General features: G+C 42.0%; 3 protein-coding genes across 7 annotated transcripts in view; 2 read left to right on the forward strand and 1 right to left on the reverse strand.

Annotated features, from left to right (window-relative positions):
• The window catches only part of adamts10 (ADAM metallopeptidase with thrombospondin type 1 motif, 10), a 36195-nt gene extending 29214 nt beyond the window's left edge, over positions 1-6981 (reverse strand). For 2 of the 3 annotated variants that reach the window (XM_078108185.1, XM_040183902.2), the window contains exons 1-2: positions 6812-6981; positions 1673-2063 (exon numbers count right to left, since the gene is read on the reverse strand). Coding sequence is in view for 2 of the 3 variants with exons in the window: in XM_040183902.2 (XP_040039836.2) it covers positions 1673-1775 (103 nt within the window). In the remaining variant the exon portion in view is untranslated. The remainder of the gene's footprint in view (positions 1-1672; positions 2064-6811) is intronic. The other variant, XM_040183901.2, reaches the window with a different exon arrangement.
• Positions 4288-18939, forward strand: zap70 (zeta chain of T cell receptor associated protein kinase 70). 3 transcript variants are annotated; one of them, XM_040183905.2, is made up of 13 exons: positions 4288-4475; positions 12585-12997; positions 14503-14663; positions 14767-14905; positions 14994-15063; positions 15198-15220; positions 15302-15341; positions 15953-16157; positions 16263-16469; positions 16674-16866; positions 17398-17538; positions 17628-17740; positions 18112-18939. In XM_040183905.2, exons 2-13 carry the CDS (start codon positions 12593-12595, stop codon positions 18227-18229), a joined length of 1815 nt encoding a protein of 604 aa, XP_040039839.2. In that variant the 5' UTR covers positions 4288-4475; positions 12585-12592; the 3' UTR covers positions 18230-18939. The 3 variants fall into 3 exon arrangements, with proteins under 3 accessions (XP_040039839.2, XP_040039838.2, XP_077964313.1); XM_040183904.2 differs by lacking the exon at positions 4288-4475 and adding an exon at positions 7941-8661; XM_078108187.1 differs by lacking the exon at positions 4288-4475 and adding an exon at positions 12296-12312.
• Positions 18940-19660: 721 nt separating this feature from the next.
• Positions 19661-24030, forward strand: mob3a (MOB kinase activator 3A). Its single transcript, XM_040183906.2, has 4 exons — positions 19661-19952; positions 21113-21679; positions 22756-22958; positions 23423-24030. Exons 2-4 carry the CDS (start codon positions 21262-21264, stop codon positions 23450-23452), a joined length of 651 nt encoding a protein of 216 aa, XP_040039840.2. The 5' UTR covers positions 19661-19952; positions 21113-21261; the 3' UTR covers positions 23453-24030.

A 24030-nucleotide genomic window follows, 5' to 3' on the forward strand; every position in this document is an offset into this window, starting at 1 on the left:
AAGACTGGCGAACATGAAATGACAACCCAAATGTGCTTAAAACTTGACTCGTGTGCACAACCAGCTTAATATAGAAGTAGTTTACCCAGTTTGGTGAGAAACAATTGGATTGGCTCTCACTGAGCCAACATCTTTGGGATGAGCTGGAACTAGGCCTCATCGCCTAAAACCGGTGGCCGACCTAATGCCCTTGTGACTAAATGAGAGCATTTGTGGCAGTTTATGTGCACTGACATATCCTAACATATAATTTAAATTACCTTTTACAGATGCTATGGTGCGCTTGTTGCCCATTTCCACATCCAGCCACCACAACGCAACATCTGCTATCATTTGGCGTGGTCCTTCTTCACCCAGAACAACGTGTGGCCGGTTATTGCGCACTCTTTTTTGGTCTCCACCAACTCCTGAGTAAACTATCTGGCTCTTTAGCCGCTAAATGCGCCACTTTGTTGCACCAGCAAGTTGCCAAGTTTGTCTTTCTGTTGGTTGGCGCTTAGCATGTCATCATATCAATATACTCTTTTTACAGTACACACAGTCATTCGATACATTGTTCATTTTAAATATTAAGTCCGTAGCAGTGAAAGCTGAGACCAAACTATCTGTAACTATAGAAATGTCTCGCAGCTTCTGGACCACATCTGGTTTTGAGGGGTGGGTTTTTTCAAGGAAGCAGCACAGCAGAGTATTGGAAACAGCTGTCTGTGAGGGGTTAGAGGTTAAGTTTAGGAAATACACAATCACAGCCTTGTTCAGGGTGACGAGACACGGACAGTCCGTAATCTTCAGGCGGATTTCAGTCCCTCCAGCTTCAGTGTGTGTGAGAGCGACTGTGTGGTGAGAGGTGAGGGGAGGTGGGTGGAGGAGGTGGAGGGGGTGGGGGTTGCACGTGGCTGAGCCAGCTACACAATTTGTGGACACAGAGTTCAAGTTGAGCAGCCTGGACCTGCAGGCCTGCAGTGCGCCGCCGCCGGTCAGAGGACAGGTTCCGAACTGAAATGTTTTCTTCTACGGCTGATTTCACACAGGTTTTTCCAATTTGAGCACTGTGCATGTGAATTATAATTCAAAACAATTACGGTAACTATGGAACACATGTTAATCCTTAAATCACAGTTAAACTAAGTTAAATACAAATTCAAAACGGGTATTTATTCAAAATTTCTAAACATGGGCAGCAAAGAATGCTGAAATGAGAAACAGATTTCAATCTGGGCGCCTTGACAATAAAATACATTAAAGGTCTCTTGCTCTCAAGAGAGTGAAAATAATTAAAGGAACCCACGGTATAAAGCCAGGATCACTGACAATAAAACAATTCTTTTTTCGCACTCTTCATCAAGACTTATAGACAATAAGGTGTGTGCTGTTAATATCATGCTCATTTCTAACTCAGGTCTCTAAAACTCTTTTGACATTGAAATTTTGATTGGTTTGAAGAGGTCAACATGGTCCTAGACCTGCTCCAACACCAGAGTGGATGACTCTACTGTTCTTTGGTGGGAAAACATGTCTCTGTAAAACAACAGGATCACCATACAGTAAAATATAGAACGTGTTTTAATAATGCGCCTACAACTTTACAATCGCCAAACTTGAGGAAACGGCTCACAACAGGCCGTGGTGTGTTGAGAATCTCAGAGCCAAGAACATAATCGCCTGCGCTCACCTTGCGACTGGGAGAACTCATTTTTCTGACCTCCTTCGACCTCTGTGGCAACCGTGATGACGATGACAATGCAGACCAGACCAGCCCTCTGTAGCGTTTCCATGGTTACTACAGTAGTTGGTAAAGTAACAGAATTCAGTGCAGTGGTCTCCGGGCCTCCGTCCCAACATGTCTTCTGCCCTCTCGGATGCCCTGTCACCTAGCAACGGGACAGCTCAGTGCTCTGTTGGGCCATGGCTGCACGAGGATGTGTGGGCTCAGACGGACATGGCAGCCTCCGAAGGGTGGTGGTCAGCAAGTGGTGATGGATCCTGGACGAGTCCTCATGAAAAACCTAGACAGATCTGGCGAGGGGCCCAGCAGCATTGGCAGGTTTGTCCTCTCTGTGGCCCTGTGGAAAAGAAACGATTCAATGAGGGAGAAGAAGGCCAGGACAAGGGTGTTTGAGACTCAAAAATATAGGGGAGGGAGATAGTGGAAGGCGACCGAAAGAGAGAGAGAGAGGGAGGGTCTGAGATCCCATTGACCCCGTGTAGTTCCCAGTCTAGCAAGACAAATCCACCCAGTTCATATTCAGCGTCCAGTGAAGGACCGCCTTGTCCTGCATTGTTCCTTCAGCTAATCAATCTTGGCTTTGGCGAAGGGCACACACCATGTCTTTCACTCTGATGACCAGAGACAACAGTGGGTCCCAACCTGGGGCCCCTGAGGCCCCGCTCTTTAAGCTGCCCGCCCACCGGAAAGAGTTCAAACACAAAGGAAGCCATTGATCTTGTAAAATCTGCGCTTAATGCCCAAAACAGGGCTTGAAGTGGGTATTATGTCAGAGGCTCTAGGGGTAAAATGAGCCAATTTCAGAGTAGCAGCAGGTTGCCATCACTGCTTCGCTGGCTGACTGTGGTGGTCGGTTGTATGGCTGAGCGACTTGCTGGCTGGCTGCCTGACTGTGCAGCTTACTAATTGGCTGGCGTCCTGGCTAGCAGACGGATGGTACGAGGGCCTATATGAAGTTTGTTTACATGTGAGACAAAGGGTAAAGCGCCGTGATGATCATAGCCTGAGCGATACGGGGTTTTTGAGAGTCCTTGTTTTAACACATTAAATAAACAATCTTAAAACAAACAATTCTCTTTTGCTTTCTTCATTTTTTTCCAAACAGGACCAAGATACAAATTGACCAGGACATTGAACACATAACAGTGAGCAATCAACATCTCGGTGCTCTCTGGTGCTCTCGTTTGGCGTTCTCAACTCCACGTCCAAACACTGCCTCGGTTTGTTGTCATTATTCTCATGTTGAAAAGCAGCATGTTTCCTTCTATTCTTTCAAAGATGTTGCAAGGTTATCTATAGGAAACAATCTAACTCTAACCGACGAGGATGTAAATAAACTACAGGCAACCAAGAGCAACGAGCAATGTGAGCACTGTTTCTTGGGGGCTAATTATAACAATCTCTCATTTGTCATTCAGTTGCAAGGAACTGTTGGACATTCATTTCCTAATGGCGAGACATAACACTCGATGCGTATTTGTGACTGGGATCTGTCCTGACAGTGAGTCGATTTTATACTGAAAGGGAAGTTTAAATGACAGCACTCAATGATCATTTGAAGGCAACAGTTCAGCCGGCCAGACATCACAGATTAAAATCTTTTTAGGTCTTTTCCACACTTCTAATTTAATTGTCCAGCGCTAAACATAGACGCCAAGTTCCTTCATAATTGAGCACTATTCAGTTTTTAATACTTTAAAACCAACATAAGAGAGAGTCTGCTTTATAACAACAATGGAAAAATGACTTCCTCAGACCCACGCTACCCATTAAAAAAAAACAGAGCCAGGATCAAGAGTCACGTTTTCATGGGTGCCCTTCTCTTTGACTTTTCGTTTCCTGGCTATGGATTGCAGTGTCAGCTAAAAAAAACAAAAAAAACAGGCATTTCTATTCTCCAGTAAAGTCTGCCCACCCAGTTCTCTCCTATCCAAGCCCCCCCGTCCCTCCCTCAGTGCCGTCTGGGGAGAGAGGAGCGAGCGGAGACGCCACACAGGCCCAGATGGCTGGCGGCTAACCAACTGCAGCCAAAGGTAATCGGAAGCAGATGGGAAACCTTTTGGTGACGAGAGCCGGGGGAACAAGTTACCTCCTGAAAAAAAAAAAAAAAGAGGAGGAAAAAGAACGAGCACAAGGCCCGAGGGGAATGAAAGAGAGACAGCAGAGTAAGTAAGATTCTTTGAGCCAGCTGGGAGAGCCATTCTTGAGTGTTAATACCCTGAACGGAGTGTGCAGGAATGAGTTGAAAAGAGCTCTTATGTGCCTCTTAAATCATTTCTAACAGCACTGGAAAGGTAAAGAGAAAGGGGAGCTTGCTTGGAAAACACTACGGGGTCTTGGTGCTGTTGCAGCTTCCCTCATACGTGGAACAACTGAAAGTCTTTCTCTCTTCCCCCCCCTTCAGGCTTTCGGGTCATTTCCTGCACAAGTCAAACTCCCCCTTTATTTTCATTATTTCTTCTGCTCCCGCGCTCGATTTATTGTGGGGTTATTAAACTTGTAGCTTGATATCAAGTGCTTTTCATTACCACTAACTCTCTTTTTGTTTATTTAAACAAGAGAACAAGGGAGGAACCGGACCCCGCTGTACGGTCCCTCGGTGCTCTTTAAGCACAACTGCTTAAAAAGGATTTGAGGACCGCCTTCAAAAGATCTCCACAGCAACGTGCATGCACAGCTTTCTTTGTAAATGATAGGAACTCCATTATAAACCGCACAGAAACGCAGCTATATTAAAAGAAGAGCAGAGGTAAGTGTGTCGCACATCTCTCGTGGTCCCGTGTGCAAAACTCGTACTCTGGGTTTTATCCCTTTTGAGCCAAACCAAAAATGTATGTTTGTCAGCGGGCCAAGCAAGCACATACGCCGACTCTCCGCTCCGAGCTTTGCTTGGATTAGCCGGGAATATCAAGCATATAGCTGCAATCACGGCAGAGGGGGAAAATGGTCCGCAGACAGGCCACATCGTTTCCAATGCAATCACAATTTGCAAAAGAGAAAAGTGAGCGGGGAGAAGAAAGGGGTAGTTGTTAACTAGAGGGAGAGAGAGAGAGGGAGAAGAGTTGGACACGTCGGGATGATTAGGCGGGAATTTGTGGGCCAAAAATGTCATCGTTATCAAAGCCAGCGGATCCTGTTTTCACACGTCCTTCTTTCATCTTGTCATCCACTATTAAATGGTGTGTTTAATGCAGTGTAACAGATGTAGAACGGGTCGGGGGGGGGGGTCAGTTTGAGAAGACTAGAGCTAACTATGCTGTCCTTGTCTTTAACTGTTGCCAGGGAGAGTGGAGCTATCCGAAAACTAGCACACTAATCAAAGCCATATGACCGGCTCAAAGTGAAGGCTGTGTGGAGCGAACAGATGCTAAGTGTCCCTCAGCTTAGCTTCAAGTCAAGCACCCCCCCCCCCCCCCATTCACACACACACACACACACACACACACACACACACACACACACACACAGTTTCCACTGTCAGGGAGAAGCTCAGGAATCGGTTTTAGGTTCAGTTTGGTCATTTGGTTAAACTGGAGGTGCGGCTTCTCTTTTCAAAAAGGACCACGAGGCTGTGGGATCGAATGAGACGAACGTTGCGCCGGTTTCAGCAGCAATCGCTATCTCGAGAAGTCGAGCTTCACACCGATCTCCACATGAAACCTTGAACAGGTGATAGGAGAAATAGAGACGGGGGGTATGTTTCTAGACTGAACTCTCATTCTCTTTGTCTGGTGCAAAGACAGAAAGAGAAAAAGGCGGAGGTTCCTTTCACAATGTGCAGATGAAGAGTAGGAACATAAACAGGCCAGAGAACCTTGAATGTGCTCCCCTAACTCTAAAAAATGTGCCTCTTGAGTCTGAAACAATATTTAATGAGAGCAAGAGCTGACTCGACACAAAGTGAGTCAGTCGGCAATACTGGGAACGGAGTACATATGGCATTGGAAGCCTTTCTCTTTCTGTCTCTTATCATATTGACTTCTGCATAGTTTTAGTCTTATGTATGACTCCCAAAAGCCCCCAAAAGCCCAAACGTACTCAGTGTGCAGGACAATTGCCATGTAAGACAAAGAAAGCCGATAATCTTTGCATTTTGTGAGGATGAAACATGAATGTACAGTATAACATTTATTTGATTGAAAAATGTCTTGAATCAATGTCAAAATAGGTTCAACTAATTGTTTCAGCAATTATCTTCTTTAACTGTTGCATCAGGGCACTGGTGTAGTTCAAATGAATACCAGTGAATGTGTGTTTGTTGAGATGTGTGTTAGTGATGTAACGTCTCTTTGTCAACGTTATAATGGTATTCGGTGTTACAACTGTCAGTTATCAGCCTTCATGGTCGTTGCCAGCTACAGCTTTTGGTGCCATATAAACACCTGGCCTCATCTTGCCTTACATAAAGATTACGTCAATAAATTACTCACAGGTATTCAAGTGAATTTTGGAGTAAACACACAGTCATTGTTTAGTTATCGGAGGAAAACTTGGATCATTCATCTCAAGTGTGCATGCATGTGTGTGTGTGTGTGTGTGTGTGTGTGTGTGTGGTTTGGTTGAAACCCTAAAAAAAGAATCTATGTCTGCATAAGCAAAATAAAATACATACAATCGAATGAGGCTGCAAAAAGATCAACAATGCAACTACAAACAAATTTTTGCAAAGTCAGCTGATCAAATTCACTCAGTGAGCACAGATTCCCATCCATGTGTAATAAATACCACATCCAGCCTAATTATGTGATACATCTGCGCTACATTGGATTAACTCAAAGTGAGCTGGAGAATGTTTGAGGGTTTAATTGATCAATCCTTATCAACTGTTTAATACATTATGGATACAGAGTTTTGTTGCAGAAACATTGCGGTTGTTTTCCATTGGGAAGCGACATGTCCCCCCCGGTGGACGACACTAGGCCTCTCTGAAGAGCCTTTAAAGACTAAAAAGCGACAGTCAGCGTCTACAGAACCCGTAATGGAGAAATGAGCGCACTCAGAGTTGACAGGGGCCCGCTGGCAGCATCATGTCATGACCGTTGTCTTGCAGAGTAGTGCATGAAAACGCAAAGAGCGCAGACCTACCTTCCCCCGCGTCTCCTTGCAGAAGTCTCCTCCGTGAGTCTGTCCTGTGTCCTCTGTCCTCCGCTGCAGACCAGGGAGGAGGCGGCGCCGGCGGGGACTGAGGAGACTCAACTGTTTCCACCTCCAGAACCACACAGAGCCACAGTTTGATGTCGATTCACCCAAACTGTGATTATTTTACTTCCGGTTACAACTTGCAAAATAAAAGTCGAGTCTTCAAAAAGGGGGTAACACAAAGAGCTTAACTGAAAGTGCATTCTGGTTTATTGATATGACTTGGTTAAGACCTCTGGATTTTTTATCACCCAACCTTGCATGTTTAGCATTAAATTCATTCATTCACCTCATTGATGTAGAAAAAAGAAAAAACAGGTCTTTGATATGTCTAAAATAGCACTGAGTCCTCAATTAAAACCTCAAATCTGTGCCACACACCATCAGATTTGCTTGGATCATTTTTATTTACTTGTGCACATGCCAGGTATTTATGTTACGATACTAGTCAATGAATATTCAGAATATCAGCAATATTGACCACAGCTTGTTTTAGCAATTGAAATTAGCAACATGGTTTTGATAGTGTGAAATGATTTGTCATTCAATATAGATTTACGGAAGGTTATCCTAATCCTAAAATTGACTAAACAGGAGAAGAGGCGTTGTTATAAAAAATGTTTCATCCTATGTCTTTAGTGCATTTTATTAATGCACAACAATATATCATTTTTATATGGAGTGTAAAACCATCGGAGTAATCTGAGCACCAAAGAAACATAATGGACGAACCTAAATGGCACCAACTCAAACTGTGTGGTCAAATATTTCCTGTAATTTATGCGGTATATGCTGTGGTGATTGAAAATCAAGTGTGTCCCACACTTATGTCATCTTTTCTGCAACTCGGCAAATAAGATGTTTTATAGACTGTTAATAATCTGTCTGTGTGTCCAAATAAGAGAAAAGAATAAGCCCATCGCTGAAAACTCAGTAATGATTTCGGCTTTTGTTTTGAAGGTACACCTTTTCCGGTCCGTTTTTCTTCCATCTGTTAGACTTGATCTCGAGGGCTCCTGCTGATTGGCTGCCTGATCCGCGACTCCAAGGACGCAGCTGCAGCCGCCGTGGAAGTGGGGGGGTTGGGGCGGTTGTGGGCGTTTGGGGGTTTATCTAACCCTGCTATCGATACCGCGGTCATTGCACAGGTGTCGGTGTGGTCTGTGTACGTGGCATAATAGTTTTTAGTTTCATACAAATGAGGACAATTCCAGTTATTTTAATGTAACTAGTTTATGGAAGTTGTGTAGCACTAGCTCCGGTTGAAGTAGCAATGACTGGAGTTAGCTTAGCATAAGGAGTTATTATACATTGTACATATAACATACGTATAACACCCGCCGGCCAGCTCTTCTAAAGATGATTAATTAACAATTTATATCTATATAGTTTGCTCTATGGACACAAGAAATAAAGTTTTATTTGGTTCCCTTTGGACAGACATAACGTTAAGATAGCTGTTTCTGCTCAGTATGCTAAGCTAAACAATGCTAACCAATATCATTTAAAGTAAGAGTTTTAGATTTAGAGAACTACATATTTTGTGGTGGAGATTTTTAATTGAACAACTATCAATCTTTCATTCAAAATCCACACAAGCAAGGAATGAACATAACGTTTGTCTACACAATGTGCTTGCGTGTGTGTCCGTGTGTGTGTGTGTGTGTGTGTGTGCCATTGTCGCTAACCCGCACATGTTCACATCCTTACCTACACGGCTGTCAGATCAGCAGATACACCTTTGTCTCTAAAGCAACAACGTCGCTCTACTCAGCGGTGAAGCAGTGAGACGTACTGTAAGTAGGTTTTATTATTATTTCTGCTTTAACAGCTTGTTTTGTATCGGTGCATTACAGAGACTTTAAAAACGAAAAGCCAATACAAAAGGTTATGATTTAAGAGCAGACTTTAAAAATTCTATTGAAATAATGTAATGTGTCAACAAAAACCTAAAGTACGGAATGAACTCAAACTTGTTAATGACCTTTATTTTTCTCTATTCAATGACACATATTTGAAACCACACATTTCCGTATACAGGTGTTTAATAAAAGCAGTTGCTGTGCTCAAAGTAAACTACAGCAATTCAATCCAAATTGAGTCTCTAAACCTAAAATGTTGAACGATGAACCTAAATGTGTATAAATAGATTGATATTTATATTAAGATTTATACTTAATATAAATATATACTTCTTAAATGTTGTTGTTTTTGTATTTTGCACAGCTGTGTATGAGCTGTAAAAAAAAGTATGTTTTCCCCACAGTCGGATCGAGGCATTGTCTCGCTGGCTTACAACATTTAACATGTGCCAAAATATAAATAGCTTCCTTCATAGTGCCTTGAAATAGAAAAGCAAAAAAAGGGTAAAGAGATCTGTGCCTGTGTGTTTTATCACCCATAACTTTTCTTGAAATTACTGGATGTATTTTTGGTTCCTGGACGAAGGCATATTCGTAAAATGTTCCAGCCACAGTCTGACGATATTGGTTTGGAAAGCAGAAGGAGGGATATATGCACACAATGTGCAGTGTAATTAACTGTGTATGTGTGAAAGAGTTCACAGACAATTTGAACCTTAAATAAGTTTCACCTACGGCTTTCTGCTGGAGTGTTACATATTGTTTTTGTTGTGCTTGTGTATGTAAGATAAAGTATTTAAATCTAAACATGTTTTAAAAGGTTCCATCTTTTTAAACTCAGCAGTATTATAATCCTTGCAAAAAACACATGTAAACTGTACATTTTAATGTCATTTGTTTCCATAAACACAGGAAGTTGTAATTCAGTTTGGAGCCCCTGATCTTATACGCAAATGAGTCTCTTATCCAAGTCGGCCTACGTCTTTTGCCGTTTCTTAATCATCATTGAAACAAGGTCAAGTTTGGGCAAAATCTGTTGCTGCAGCATAGTTAATAGGGCACAATATATGATGTGGAGGATGCCCACACGGTCTCAAATGCTGCTAAATATAAGGAGGAATGCTGTGAGTAACATAAGAACAAACCCCACATGCTGATAGCACATCCAAAATAGTCATATAAACTAAACTAAAATCCCCTTACAAGCTGAATTGGTATCACGGGATGGCTCTTCATTCAATAAGAACCTCAGAAGGATTAGATGGTCAATTACATCACTGACCTCATGGTGGTGTTTTCATGTATGATTAACAAGAGTAAAACAGTTGAAACGTACTCTGCACCAATACGCTGCTGAGTCTTTACTTTGTTGGAACGCTTTTCTTTTTGTGTTTTTACTCTTTCCAAGTCGACATAAAGAGGTCACTATTTACATAACCCCTACTTGATCCTGTTGGCGTGCTACGGAAGTTTTGACATTTTTGAGAAGTTTGGGTGTGTTGTGTTTGACTAAAAGATCACATCCTCTATAAAATGGATGAGGTCGACACACCTTTACATGAATCCCACGTATGTTGTTTTGTAAATCTGTTTCTGAAATTAGAGGGTATGCTAGTGGCTCTATTGAGGTCAACGTCTGCCGGTCAGTCGGTCCACTATAGTTGCCATAAAATTCTGTGCAGACATTAATGATCTGCAGAGGATAAATCCTTTTGACTTTTGGAGATTCCCTGATTTTCCTCCTATTATCAGTGAAATAATAGGATAATATCTTCCCACAATTTTTAATAACACAATAGCACAATTTTAGCTCAGTCTGATCAAAATAACTATTTTACTTGGTAAGAAAATTGTGTGCCTAAGTTTTGAATTGGATGAGTTTGACTTTTGGCAGGTTGTGTTTTGTTTTATATTTGATTATATTTTATTAAAAATCCCAGGTGATCTGAATAATATTAGAAAACGTTTCCCTCTCTGGATAAACACTACGGTCTGTAGAACAGTCACTTACCCTGTTTGTATAAAACAAAGTAACATTTTTCCACTTCTCACTGGCTCACCATCTGCTCACTGTGCAACACCTCATTTACAAAATCATTTTCTAATTCACAACATGTATTTAGATTAGTTTCTGTCATTTTAAGCGTCTTGAGACGAAAGGAAAAGCAAGACATGACGCAACGCTGTCGGTTCTGTAATGTGTCACCTCATCTCTCACCAACGTTTGCTTTTGTGGTTCAGGGTCTACCGGTTAAGTGGAGGAGCCGAATAAATTACTTTGTGAAAAGAACACTGGCTGAGCAAAGACTATCTGGGTTCTTTTCAAAGACGTAGTGGGAATTTTTATGACTTGTTGATCCATGTTTTGGTTATTTTGGTCATGTTGTTTTTTTCAGCGGCGTGTTCTTGTGCCATCTCAACAGAAAATAAATGTTCTACGAGACATTTGGTTTGGAAATGTTTATTGGATCTATAAAACAATTATTTCTAAAAAAAAGTCAACGACAGTTTTCCAGAATTTAAACCGATCAATTTGAAAGCAATTACATTTATAATTACAAAAATAATCACGTCCTCACGTGTTACAGGCTGAAACCGTTTTTGTTGGTCCGCATCGTTGAGTGTAGAGATCTTTGTTGTGGTGGGTCCTTTATGTCTTGTGGCATCTACATGTTTCTGCTCGGATGTCCACTGTGGATGTGGGCAGCAGCACGGCTTTGTAGCCAGGAAGCTGAGGTTTTCATTTGCTTACTTGTTTTCTTCTCTAAGACACAGTGTGACTCAGTTTCAATTAAATAAATGTGGGTTTGAGCTTTTTTGTTCATATGTATGACATAACTGAATAAGGCATTAAAAACTGTAGTCTTTTCAGCACAACAGGGAATCTTTTAACTTTAAACAAACCTACATTTAAAGAACTCCCCCATTCACGCATTTTCCTTTTTCAACCAGACTGGAAACTGAGGGCGATTTCAAACAGTCAAATGGGAAAAATGCACAGATCATTTTCCAACACATCGTGGTAGAAGGGGTTTTAGTTTGTATCTTTTCCTTTTGATTATTCTGTGGTTTGGTGTGATATGTTATAATAGCATATCTTCATAACATTACAAGTTCTTCTGCATAAGAAGATGTTCTTTTATCTGGAAGAGATGGTAAAATGTTCCGCCTGCTGTCAGATAATCATTCCAGACTGCAATAAAAACCTGCTTTATTTTAATATTTTCTTGATGTCTTCGCCGCTACTAACAGACACACCATGTTGCAGTGGTTTTAAAGATGTTATGGGTTATATTCCCCCATGAAGTCTCACTCGCATGAAGGAACATTTACAAACTAGTGTCTCTAAAGCAGAAGGAATTATCTCGAAGCAAAAAGCACCTGTTCAACGGAAAAACAAGATGCTGGATAAAGGAGGCTGCGAGGGCGGACTGCAACTTCCTGTTGTGGCTTTTGTCACCAGTTTTTTCTTCAGCAACTTTGCCGCAGTATCGACGTGCGGGTGCTTCTTGTAAATACCATCCAGACTCATGACACCTCGCAGCTTGTTTGTGTGAAGTTGACAGACGACGAAGAGGAGTTGAGGTTCACAGGATGACGATGTTTTTCCTTTCTTAGCAGTGAATGTTGTCCATATCAAAACTATTTCCATGTAGATCCTAATTTGCCGTGTGGTAGATGACAAATGCGATTGCTTGAGCAGACAGTGGATGGGAGGCTGTAAAAGTCACAGGTCACACGCTGTTGGTGTGCAGAGGTCTACCGATCTCATCTCATCTCATGCTCTTGGCTAAATGCTTTAGCTTCCTATCTCTGTAATTAGCTTCCATCATCTACCTCCGGCTCATCCCTCCCAGGTTTCGCCATGTCCATCGACCCGGCAGCCGAGCTGCCCTTCTACTACGGCAGCATCAGCCGCTCGGAGGCCGAGCAGCACCTGAAGCTGGCCGGGATGGCCGACGGGATCTTCTTGCTGAGGCAGTGTCTCCGCAGCCTGGGGGGCTACGTGCTCTCTGTCGTGTGCGGCGTGGAGTTTCACCATTACCCCGTGGAAAAGCAGCTCAACGGCACTTACTGCCTGGGGGGAGGGAAGCCTCACTGCGGCCCCGCAGAGCTCTGCGAGTTCTACAGCAGAGACCCCGACGGGCTGGTGTGCGCCCTGAGGAAACCCTGTCTGCGCTCCCCGGACGCCACGATACGTCCCGGCGTGTTCGACAGCGTGAGAGAAAACATGCTGAGGGAGTATGTGAAGCAGACCTGGAACCTGGAGGTGAGGCTGTATTTTACTGTTGTTTCTTACTGTTGCACAGTCTTCAGGAGTTCAAATTAGGGGCCTCCATTAGGGGCCTCCATTAACAATTAAAGCAAGCCATTAATTTAGTAATTAAAGGATACGTTTTGTGTAACGGAACTTTTTAGATTTACTCAATTAATACACTTAAATAAATGTTTGAGGCTTGATTTAACTTTATAAGAGTGCTCCACTAAAATTTAGAGGAAATATTGTGGCCTACTATTTTACTGCACTTCATTCATTTGACAGATATAGTAACTGTGCTGATCAAGATGTTATATAATACTCAGAAATGTGATACATATTTAAAATACAACACATTAAATCAAGTTCAAATCAACAGGGCATTTGGCTTGTGACCCCTGTGCTAAAGAGGCCATTGGGGGCTTTTCCAAAATGTGGGGCGAATTTGTGTTTCGTTGCTAAAGCTACTTCCAAAAAAATGAAAGTTGGACAGGATGCGATGGATCTACCTGTCCTCCCACGCACCTGAAATAGAGCCTTCGTCTGCTTCTTCTTTGCTCTCCTAATAATCATCTTGTGACCACTCTGGTATATCTGGTGACCATTCGGAAAGACATGACCCGCAGGTTAGAAACCACTGTGCTAAACTACCTGTACTGTTTCTTTCTGCATTGTGGTAATAATACTAATATTGCGTAAAGGTATCAGAGTACTTCTGCCTCCGCAGGTCAGGTCACCCAAATTACCGAATTTATTATTACCGACTAATAAAAATAAGAAGAATTTCCAGGTGATTTCGGAAACTGCACCTTTAAATTTTAGTGTTATTATTTACTCACTTTGAGGTCTGGCTCTCTGATGTACAACTTCCCTCCAAAATCCTGTAGTTTTATAATTTGTCTCCTGCTGCAAACAGTCACACACTGAGACCAGTAGCCTTTTATTAGTGGTGTGCTTCTGCTAAACAGCCAAACTGGCTCCAGATGTTTGTGGACTCCCGGCAGTGTTCAAGAAGAGCTAGACAGTTCATAGTCTCTGCAGTGGGACCTGTTTGCAGTGCTAGAGAAAGAGATAAAATCAGGTACTTCTGAGGTACTTTACATCTGTTTAACCACATTTTAAAGTTACAAGTTATACTGAAATGTAAAAAACGTGTTTTATACAAAGCACTGCTGAAAATAATATTAAGGGTTCCCCCAAAACATTAAAAATGATCTGATGTTTCAAAAAATATAGAAGGAAGTAAGATTAAAGAAAAGTCAAATCAAAAGCAGACATACATTCATTTGGGAGAGTTCTATTCTCCGCCAAAAAACAAGGTTACTGAACTACCAAACCACATTTAAGTAGTAAAAACTAATTACACACGCTACCAGCTGCAACATTTATTTTCAACAGCACATTGTGTCAAGTGTTCAGAGGCAAACACTTTTACAGACTTCACTGAATAAATAACCATGCCAAGAACTGTCCATTAGTCTAAATTTGTGAATTTCCTTTGGTTGTTTTTTTCTTAGGGAGAAGCCATGGAGCAGGCCATCATCAGTCAAGCTCCTCAGCTGGAGAAGCTGATCGCCACCACGGCCCACGAGAAGATGTCCTGGTATCATGGTAAAGTCACCCGGCAGGAAGGGGAGAGGCGACTTTACTCTGGAGCGCAACCGGACGGCAAGTTTCTGTGAGTTGCTCAGGGGATGTTTTTCTCGGGTCATTTTCTTTGCCGACATAAGGTCAAAGGTCTTTGAGCCGTTTTGCAAGCATCCCTGTTTTGGGTTTCTCAGGATTAGAGACAGAGAGGAGTCGGGCAGTTTTGCTCTCTCCATGATGTACGGGAAGACGGTGTACCATTACCAGATCCTCCAAGACAAATCGGGGAAATACTCCATGCCAGAGGGAACAAAGTTTGACACAGTCTGGCAGGTCGGCCCTCCATCCATCCATGTTGGAGATAAAGGAATAAAGTTCTTTCAATTTTTCCAAAAATATAATGTTATCTGTACATTTCCAGCTGGTGGAGTACCTGAAGATGAAAGCTGATGGCCTGGTGACTATTCTGGGGGAGGCCTGCGTTAACGGAAGTACTGAAACTTAATTTTTCTCTGGCACGTCAACATTATGTGCTTGCTGTGAAACTCCTTAATGTTTATGGTTTAACTGTAACATTCAACCTGGTTGATCATAACTTTAAACGTCTCATTTTATGATCCTTCAGAAACACCCACCCTACCTACATCAGTGAGTACTGACAATATCCGGCTTTCTTTAATTCTGCCTGTTTTTCTTTCACGGAGATTAATTTGAACATTTCTCCTTCAGAGGCGGGCCGGCCAGAATGGATACACACCGCCACCTCAAGGTCAGTCACCCGAAGTGCATCTCATCCCCATACAGCTGCTCTGTCATATGCACTTCCATCTAAAATGACTGGTCTAAAAAGTATCTGAACAGGATATATTTGCCTTTAAAATACGCACAACTGAAGAAGAAAGTACATTGAAAACAGTGAAAGCATCAATCAGGGAGGAAATATTTATATCTTGAACTTATTTAAATGTACCAATACAACAATATAAAAAAAATACTCAATGAAAAGTAGAATACCTTTTCTGAAGTATATTGTTATTGGTAACATACTTATAGTGTCAATGGTTGTCAAAGTTCCTGCTATGTATGAGCAGCGTTCAAGTGTTGAAGCTGATTTTGAAGTGCTTTCTATTCTGTTTGCTTCTTTCTAGCAATGCACTCTACAACAATGCACCAACATACATTAGAAAAGTAATAAATAAATAATTGCAGCATTTCCAAACTCACACAAGTACACACAAGTATAATCTTTTAAAAGCAATGTTTCCAATAAAAGAAAAATCAGTAAAATAGCAAAGAAATCTACTGTTTACTGAACAGCTGTTTAATAGCACGTTCAAATATGTGGCATTACCCTTCATGGTTTGCTCCTTCACTTGTCAGCTGTTGCAGCAGCCTCAAAGTCGATCACCACAGTGCCGGCAGACCGCGACGTTCTGCCGATGGACTGCAATGGATTCAACCCGTACCACAACCCCAATGAAGTGAGGAGGTTCAACATCCAGAGGAGTCAGCTGCTGATTGATGAAGTGGAGCTCGGCTCGGGGAACTTTGGCTGCGTTAAGAAAGGAGTCCTCAAGACCGAGTCGTGAGGACTGAAACATTATGAAGCATTAACTGTATTGAAGTTTTACTAAAGATGCCTCCAAAGGCAAACGTTCATCCCGAACGCTTTTGGCATGCTTTCCCTCAGGGGCCAGATTGATGTGGCCATCAAAGTCCTGAAGAATGAAAACGAGAAGCTGGTGAGGGAGGAGATGATGAGGGAGGCGGAGATCATGTACCAGCTGAGCAACCCCTTCATCGTTCGCATGCTGGGTCTGTGCAATGCTGAGCATCTGATGCTGGTCATGGAGATGGCCTCCGCCGGACCTCTCAACAAGTTCCTCTCCTCCAATAAGTGAGTTAACGCCTCTGCTGATCATTATCAGCATACATTTAGGTTCAGGTGCTCCTCTATACCTTACATCATAGTTAGTAAGGAAAGAGCCCATCCCCCCAATTCAAGGTACTTTTGTTTACACGGCTCCAAATAACATAAAGTTTCCCCTTTCTTCTCTCGTGGTTTCACAATAAGAAATGAAACATGTTTTTGACCACATAGGGATACCGTAACTGTGGAGAACATTGTGAGCCTGATGCACCAGGTGTCGATGGGAATGAAGTATCTGGAGGAGAAGAACTTTGTGCACAGAGACCTGGCGGCTCGTAACGTCCTGCTGGTCAAGCAACAGTTTGCCAAAATCAGTGACTTTGGGCTGTCCAAGGCCCTCGGAGCAGATGACAACTACTACAAGGTATGCACACCATATTTTCTTTTCTGCACTGCAGGACAAAGTGACCCAACCACTAAAGAACAGGTGTGTAGGGATTAACCGCGTTAAACATATGAAGCCTGTCTTAAATGGATGGATCAAAATAAACATGTGACGTAAATGATCTAATAGTTCAGATCAGTATTGAGGGTGATAATATAAGCCTGATGTCGATCCAAACAAGAGAGAGGTTTTAGGCGGTTTTGCAGCGTGGTTGCTATTTGGTTTAGCATATCAGCATATACATATACACATATAGTATTTACAGTAAGTGAAAGTCCTGTTTTCTTCTTTTTCGATAGATTTTTAAATGTTGCATGTAATCAAATGTAGTTACGGTAAACCTCTTTAATTTTATGGTGGAGAGGAGTTACATTTAAAAGAAGGAAATGAACAAATCCTGCAGTTCCCGGCATCATTAACGTACCCCACAAACCTTTACCCTTTAAATGCAGCATGTTGACTGTAGTTGCCTGACATGTTGCTCGTTGTCATACATGTCGTGTTGTACAGGCTCGTACGGCAGGTAAATGGCCGCTGAAGTGGTACGCTCCAGAATGTATCAATTTCCACAAATTCTCCAGTAAAAGCGACGTGTGGAGCTTCGGTGTCACCATGTGGGAGGCCTTTACCTACGGAGGGAAACCGTACAAGGTACCGAGTGTGTCTGCTGAGCCCTGTCGTCCATCAGTTGTATATAACTGCTTGAATTACAGCTCATTTTGTTTCCCAATCTGGTCTAGAAAATGAAAGGACCTGAGGTGATGCGCTTCATTGACAGTGGGAACCGCATGGAGTGTCCAGCAGCATGTCCAGAGCGAATGTATACAGTGATGAAGGAATGCTGGATCTACAAGTAAGAAACGGAGCGTTTGATTCTGATTTAGATCCCCTTTAAAAGACTTTAGAACAAATTACGTGAAGATGACAAGAACAGAATTCAGTCATATAAAGTAGTGCTGTTTTGGAAACGTAACCAAATGATTATCTGAGGATACGGCACCAAGAAAGTGAAATAACTCAGCAGGTTAAATAACATAGCGATATAAATGAAAACACAGCTTTTGGGGTTTTTTCAAAAATGAAACGCTGTTCTAGTATGAAAATCCTATTGGATTTGTTATTGTCTTTGAGTTCATTAAGACAATCTGCTATCTACAAACTTGTGAGTACTTGCAATGATTAATCAGGTGAAGAGGTTTTTAAAAGGCCCTCTTTCCTCGCTAGGCACGAGGAGCGTCCTGACTTCAAGAAGGTTGAGGAGTCCATGAGGTCTTACCATTACTCCATATCGAACAAGGCCAAGCTGGAGGGAGCTGCAGCCACCGCCGAGCTTATCAATTAAAGAGAAACAAAGCACATTCTGTCCCAGTGCTCGACAAAGCATCCTTTCAACCGGCCATTAAAGCACCAAAACAAAGAGCTTCTTATGAACGGCGCACACTGACAAGCTTTGACTACAGTTCTCATACAGCTAAACAGGCCTCAGAGACAATAAAGGTGCATTTGTAAAGTTAACTGTGTGCGCCATGGAAGGAGGATTTCAATGTGTGTGTGTGTGTGTGTGTGTGTGTGTGTGTGTGTGTGTGTGTGTGTGTGTGTGTGTGTGTGTGTGTGTGTGTGTGTCTGTCATGGTTTGAATGTTAAGAGTCAAAGCATGTGCTACATGTTTTTTTCCTCTGGATTCACGTTTTTTATGCCAGACCAAATATAAGTAGAAATAAACCGATGGAACTTATATTTTAATATTTTTTTAACATTCCTTGTAAAGCCAGTGATCAATGGTGAGATGTTGGTTTATTTCAACACAAAGATGACCTGTAACATGCATGTTATATTTGTTTAATCAGGTAATACAGGCATTTTGATTATTTGTATGCAATTTCTTATACAACAAACTATATATAACCATTTAACAATATAATCATTTGTTTTCAAAAGACTCCGAAATGAATTAATAAAATCGGTTTGCATATTAAGCATGATATAAAACGTGAATGAATTTGATGTAATTTCATACAATATTCCCCCCAAATAAACGCACAAATGATAAAAGTTTACTAATTTTCTAGAATAAATATGCACATTAAGGATGTGTTTGTGTAGGAGTAAGTAGATATATAATCAGTATAAATATACGGGTTTATTTGAACTGCGTATTATTATTGCATGTTTAGAATCTCTTTAATTAAAGTAGTTTACATTGACCGTGTTGTTAAGTCAACGCCGGCCTCCCATTGCCTGCAGTCACAGAGCATCAGAGGAAGTGCTTCTGAGTCGCCGGGCAACATCCGAAGGGGACGCGACACCGGAAGATGATGGATTAGTCAAAATAATGGCGGAACGTTTTTACAGAGTAAAACATCAGATGGCGGCGTTTCGAATGAATAGCAATTTAAAGTCATGCTTTCAATAAATGGAACAAAGTAAGCAACTACCCGCAGTGACATTTGCACAAGTAATATAGTTACAGATGCAGTGGGTTGTTGTTTTTTTATCTTAACGCTTGAGAAAACCTATCAATAAACTAATCAAAATTCATTATAATTTATAAAAAACGGTTTCACTGGTACTTTTCTTTTGAGATCTGATATTTAGTGGAGAAGAATTAGTAAATATGCACCCTACCATGAGCTCAAAACTAATATTTTAGTTTAATCATCCCATTTTGTGGATCTACAATATATATATTTGCTTATTGTCCTTGATTCTATGATTTCAGTTTGGCGCTCACAAATTATAAATGAGTACATGTTTTGTGCATTACACCGGTCAAATGGGGTACATTACTTTGAAGGCGATGACCGGAAGTTGACACGAACATCTCTAACTTGACACTGGTGTACTTTTCATTTCGTAGGGAGGAGTCAGACGTTAGTTTCTTTATTTAAGTGACATGTTTATCAAATTAACGGTAATTATACAACATGTATCGCTCCACGTGTCCATAATGTAGCCTTCGCATGTCGTTGACGTAAAGCTATTGTTTGGTAATCAGATCGTTTTCGATCTAACAAAAAAAAAAAAAAAAGATCGAGAGAAACTAACGGAACAGGAAGGCGGAACAAGTAAGTTGGTGAAAGTGTCTTTCCACTGCGCGATTTCATCGTGTGTCTGAGATAATGGCCGTCTTTTACACGGTTTCTATCTACGCCGTGGTGTGAACAGCGTGTCTACATAACGCGGGGCTCTCCCGTGTCGTCCGTGTCATTAGCCGTTAGCTCTCTTCCGCGAAGCAACAAGTCCGGCGCCGTTAGCTTCTCACGGAACGAGACTTAAACTCCGCGCAGTCGTCACGTGCCCTGCGGGTTTAATCTCTCTGCTCTCGCGCCGTCCCTTAAAGTTGTGCTAAACACGATAATAAAAAAAACGTCTGCGACGATAAGAGCGACGCGCCTTAATTCGTTAATTCGGTTTTTACTGTCTCGCCCCCCCCGATGACCCTTATCTGATTCTTGGTATCGCGGCGCAGTTCTGAGGTGAAGAAAAGGAAATGAGTCATGTTCACTTGGAGGCGATGTTCCGTCACTGTTGAGACTTGTTCTGCCTCCGGGATGCTCGAGCAGAAGAGTCAAAGTTGCCAAGTGTGCCTTTTTCTCACATGTTGGCGGTAAAGGACGTGTCCTGCGTGTGGTGATCCCTCGCTTTTAGGGTCCGATCGTGACCTGACCCACATTTTTCATGCGAGCTCTATAAGTATTGTGATTAATACTTTCCACAGAAGGAAGGTGGGGGGTTTATACTGCTGCCACATGTCTACCAGCAACGTGAGGCCCAGGACAATGAGAGAACTGGAACACAGATGCTATTGTTGCGTAATTTCCAAGCCAGCTCTGATGTATTACACGTTTAATACGATCGCATTAGAGCTGAGAAGAGGACTTGGTTCATTTAGTTTTTGTTCAACTCAACTATTCATTCTATGTTGCTATGATACTTAAATCATATGGTTACACTTTATTTTGAAGAGTGCTTAACCACGTTGCTTAGTACCGTTTATTAATTTGCTAATACATCACATGTATTCATACATTTGTTACGTTTAGTTTGTACAGCCAGGAAAGCAATGTTTAAGTGAGGCCTGTTGCTTTAAGCTTAAAACACTGATCACAGTGACTTGTATATTGTGTGGCGTACAGCTTCTTAATAAAACACTGGTTCAGTTCATTAGTATGCATAACATTTATTAATTGAACTCTCTCTCTCTCCTCCTTTTAATCGTACGCAGGATCACAGTCCAATCAAAGGCCAAAACATTGTCCATAATAACATTTTGGCAGCGGTTATTTACGCAACCTTTTGACTGCTTCTATCTGAACTGTAAACATTTCACAAGAAGCATTGAAACCTATTGCCGTAGCGCCACCACATGCAACCATGTCCATGGCCCTGAAACAGGTCTTCAACAAAGACCGGACATTCCGTCCCAAGCGTAAGTTTGAGCCGGGTACGCAGCGCTTCGACCTTCACAAGAAGGCCCAGGCGTCTCTGAACGCGGGGCTGGACCTGAAGCAGGCCGTGCAGCTGCCCCACGGCGAGGACCTCAATGACTGGGTGGCCGTCCACGTCGTCGACTTCTTCAACCGCATCAACCTCATCTACGGCACCATCAGCGACTCCTGCACCGATCAGACCTGCCCCGTCATGTCCGGCGGGCCCAAGTACGAGTACCGCTGGCAGGATGAGCACAAGTACAAGAGGCCGACGGCACTGCCGGCCCCCAAATACATGAGCCTGCTCATGGATTGGATTGAGGTACAAATCAACAATGAGAACATCTTCCCCACCAATGTAGGTAAGTGGTGAGCTTAAGCTTCAGATTGTGTGTTAAGAAGACTTAACAAACGCGTCGGGCAGAGATCCAGAGTCATTTGCTATGCCTTTTGGGTCTGTGCGTCTCATAAAAGACAGAAACTTTATCTTCGTAGTTAACTTCCAATAAATCCTATAGTAGAGGAGGGATTGGTTGAAATCAGGTCGCGATCTCAGCTTACGTGCAAATCAACTCTACTCCCATTAATAATGTCCACAGAAACCAAACAAACACGGCCGATACCTTTTTTGACAATTAATTAATTTAATTTTCTCTTCAATATAAATTTGCCCAATATATTCAGTGCTCATCCCGAATCAGACATGCTCAATGTACATTCAACTTTATTTATAAGACATTTCAAACAAATGCAAAACAATCCTGCTGATTAACATCAATCAAACCGATGCTCAAATCGATAGTGATACAATTCTGCAGAGGGAATCCATTTCGCATCTGAAGCCAGAGTTTTGCAGTAACCAAAACATGTTTTGGATCTAATTGGCAAGGCCACATTCATTAGATTTCCTTCATTGTTGCACATTGCAAACACCAGCAGTTACTTTCCTGATGCTGCGTGGCATCCTGTGTGTCCCATCATCCCAGCCTGTAGCTCTGTGCGCCTGTGCATGCCTAATACTGTGGCCTCGGCATCTGACTAACTACAGAAACATCCAAGCAATGGATTAAAAAAATGTGTCACACAACATAAAGGAGGCTTTGAACAGAAGCGACCTCCGGAACGGATTCCTGAAATATTATTGAATTGATCAAAGCAAAACAAAATACTTGATTAATCACCAGATAAGCTAAGGCTTATTGTGCAGCCCAAATTCTGTTGGTTTTCCATTAATGTGCAACGTAATTTTGGCTGGGTCCTTTTATCATGCTTGTATCCATCCTGAGCCCCTCCAGACGACACAGAAACACACTGAAAAGTTCATCTCAGTTCAAATATTCTGTAACCGTTTAATATATCATCATCTGTGAAGCAATTAGCATATGGTTATCCTGGACTGACCGCGGTGTTCTCCCGTCTCCATCTGTCTGTCTCACAGGTACTCCCTTCCCTAAGACCTTCATGCAGGTGGCCAAGAAGATTTTGTCTCGTCTGTTCCGGGTGTTTGTCCACGTCTACATCCACCATTTTGACCGCGTGAGCCAGATGGGGGCCGAGGCACACGTCAATACCTGCTACAAGCATTTCTATTACTTTGTCACTGAGTTCAACCTCACGGACCACAAAGAGCTGGAGCCTCTGGTGAGTCAAGAGGATCTGACCTGCAGCTGAATGCAAAAAAACAATTAAAAAGGGATCGATCTTTTTCGGGAGTAGCACAGTCGATGAATAAACGTCCTCTGATGGACAAACAATGTAATCGAGACATGATATTTTCCTCATAAGCTAATACATGTCTCTTTCATCCGGGCTGCTTTCCTTAGAGCTAGAGACAGGGTCTAGCACCACACATGATCATTCTGGCTTGTTTGTATTTCCTTAAACCAATTACAATCATCATGGGTGGCGCTGAGCACAGGATATAGCAAAGCTACCCTCGCACAGTAGATGTCAGAAGGGGGTGAAATGCGGCGTGAGATCGACGGCCAGTGGCAGGTTGAGTGGCAGGCCCTCGCCCGCTCACAGCAATCTTAAGTGCGTTGACATTTTGAGGAGTGTTTCCTTTGCTGCTCTGACTGGTTGTTCTGTGTTCGTTGGGTCTGCAGAAGGAGATGACCTCTCGAATGTGTCACTGAGGGAACACGACTGGCCGGTCGACACGCGCCCGCCGAACACAACCGTCCATCTAGAAGACTGCAGAACTAAAAGAAGAAAGAAATTCAAAAAGAGTCTATTTTTATATTTAAGTACTGTAATCTATTTTAGCCACTTAATGTGCGTTTTAACCTCGTCAAATGAGGCAATCCGTTCATTTTGAGAACAGTTTTCAAGCAAACTATTAAGAGGTATATGTCTGTGTTGATATTTTTCTATTTTATTTGAATCTCAATTATTTTAGGATGCTTTTTTTCTCTGTCTGTCTGAAATGAATATAATTCTTTCTTTCTGTTAATCTATAAAATCACTATGTTCACATTTCTGTTTAGAAATTGGATTTGGCAATCAGTATTTAAATGAACTGTGAATGGTGGTCCTTTCTGAAGCTAATAGCAACGGGCTAATGCCCACCTAATCAATCAATTTCTTCTGAAAAACAGTTTTTTATGACAAATATCTCAACAATCAATGCAGTAATAGTAATTTGGTATTTTTATCTAGCAGAGAAAGTTTTATGTACACATGTTACAATAAGAAAAATACATGTTTTTCTTTT

The sequence above is a fragment of the Gasterosteus aculeatus genome, chromosome 8 (assembly GCF_964276395.1).
Source record: "Gasterosteus aculeatus chromosome 8, fGasAcu3.hap1.1, whole genome shotgun sequence".
NCBI lineage: Eukaryota > Metazoa > Chordata > Actinopteri > Perciformes > Gasterosteidae > Gasterosteus > Gasterosteus aculeatus.

Bases quoted from the DNA above. Each gene is read 5' to 3' on its own strand.
- zap70 (XM_040183905.2), top strand. From the start codon at position 12,593: ATGTCCATCGACCCGGCAGCCGAGCTGCCCTTCTACTACGGCAGCATC. The intron at 15,064-15,197 runs GTACTGAAACTT...ATGATCCTTCAG, and splicing joins GGAGGCCTGCGTTAACGGAA to AAACACCCACCCTACCTACA. The intron at 16,158-16,262 runs GTGAGGACTGAA...GCTTTCCCTCAG, and splicing joins GGAGTCCTCAAGACCGAGTC to GGGCCAGATTGATGTGGCCA.
- mob3a (XM_040183906.2), top strand. From the start codon at position 21,262: ATGTCCATGGCCCTGAAACAGGTCTTCAACAAAGACCGGACATTCCGT. The intron at 21,680-22,755 runs GTAAGTGGTGAG...TCTGTCTCACAG, and splicing joins CATCTTCCCCACCAATGTAG to GTACTCCCTTCCCTAAGACC. The intron at 22,959-23,422 runs GTGAGTCAAGAG...TTGGGTCTGCAG, and splicing joins ACAAAGAGCTGGAGCCTCTG to AAGGAGATGACCTCTCGAAT.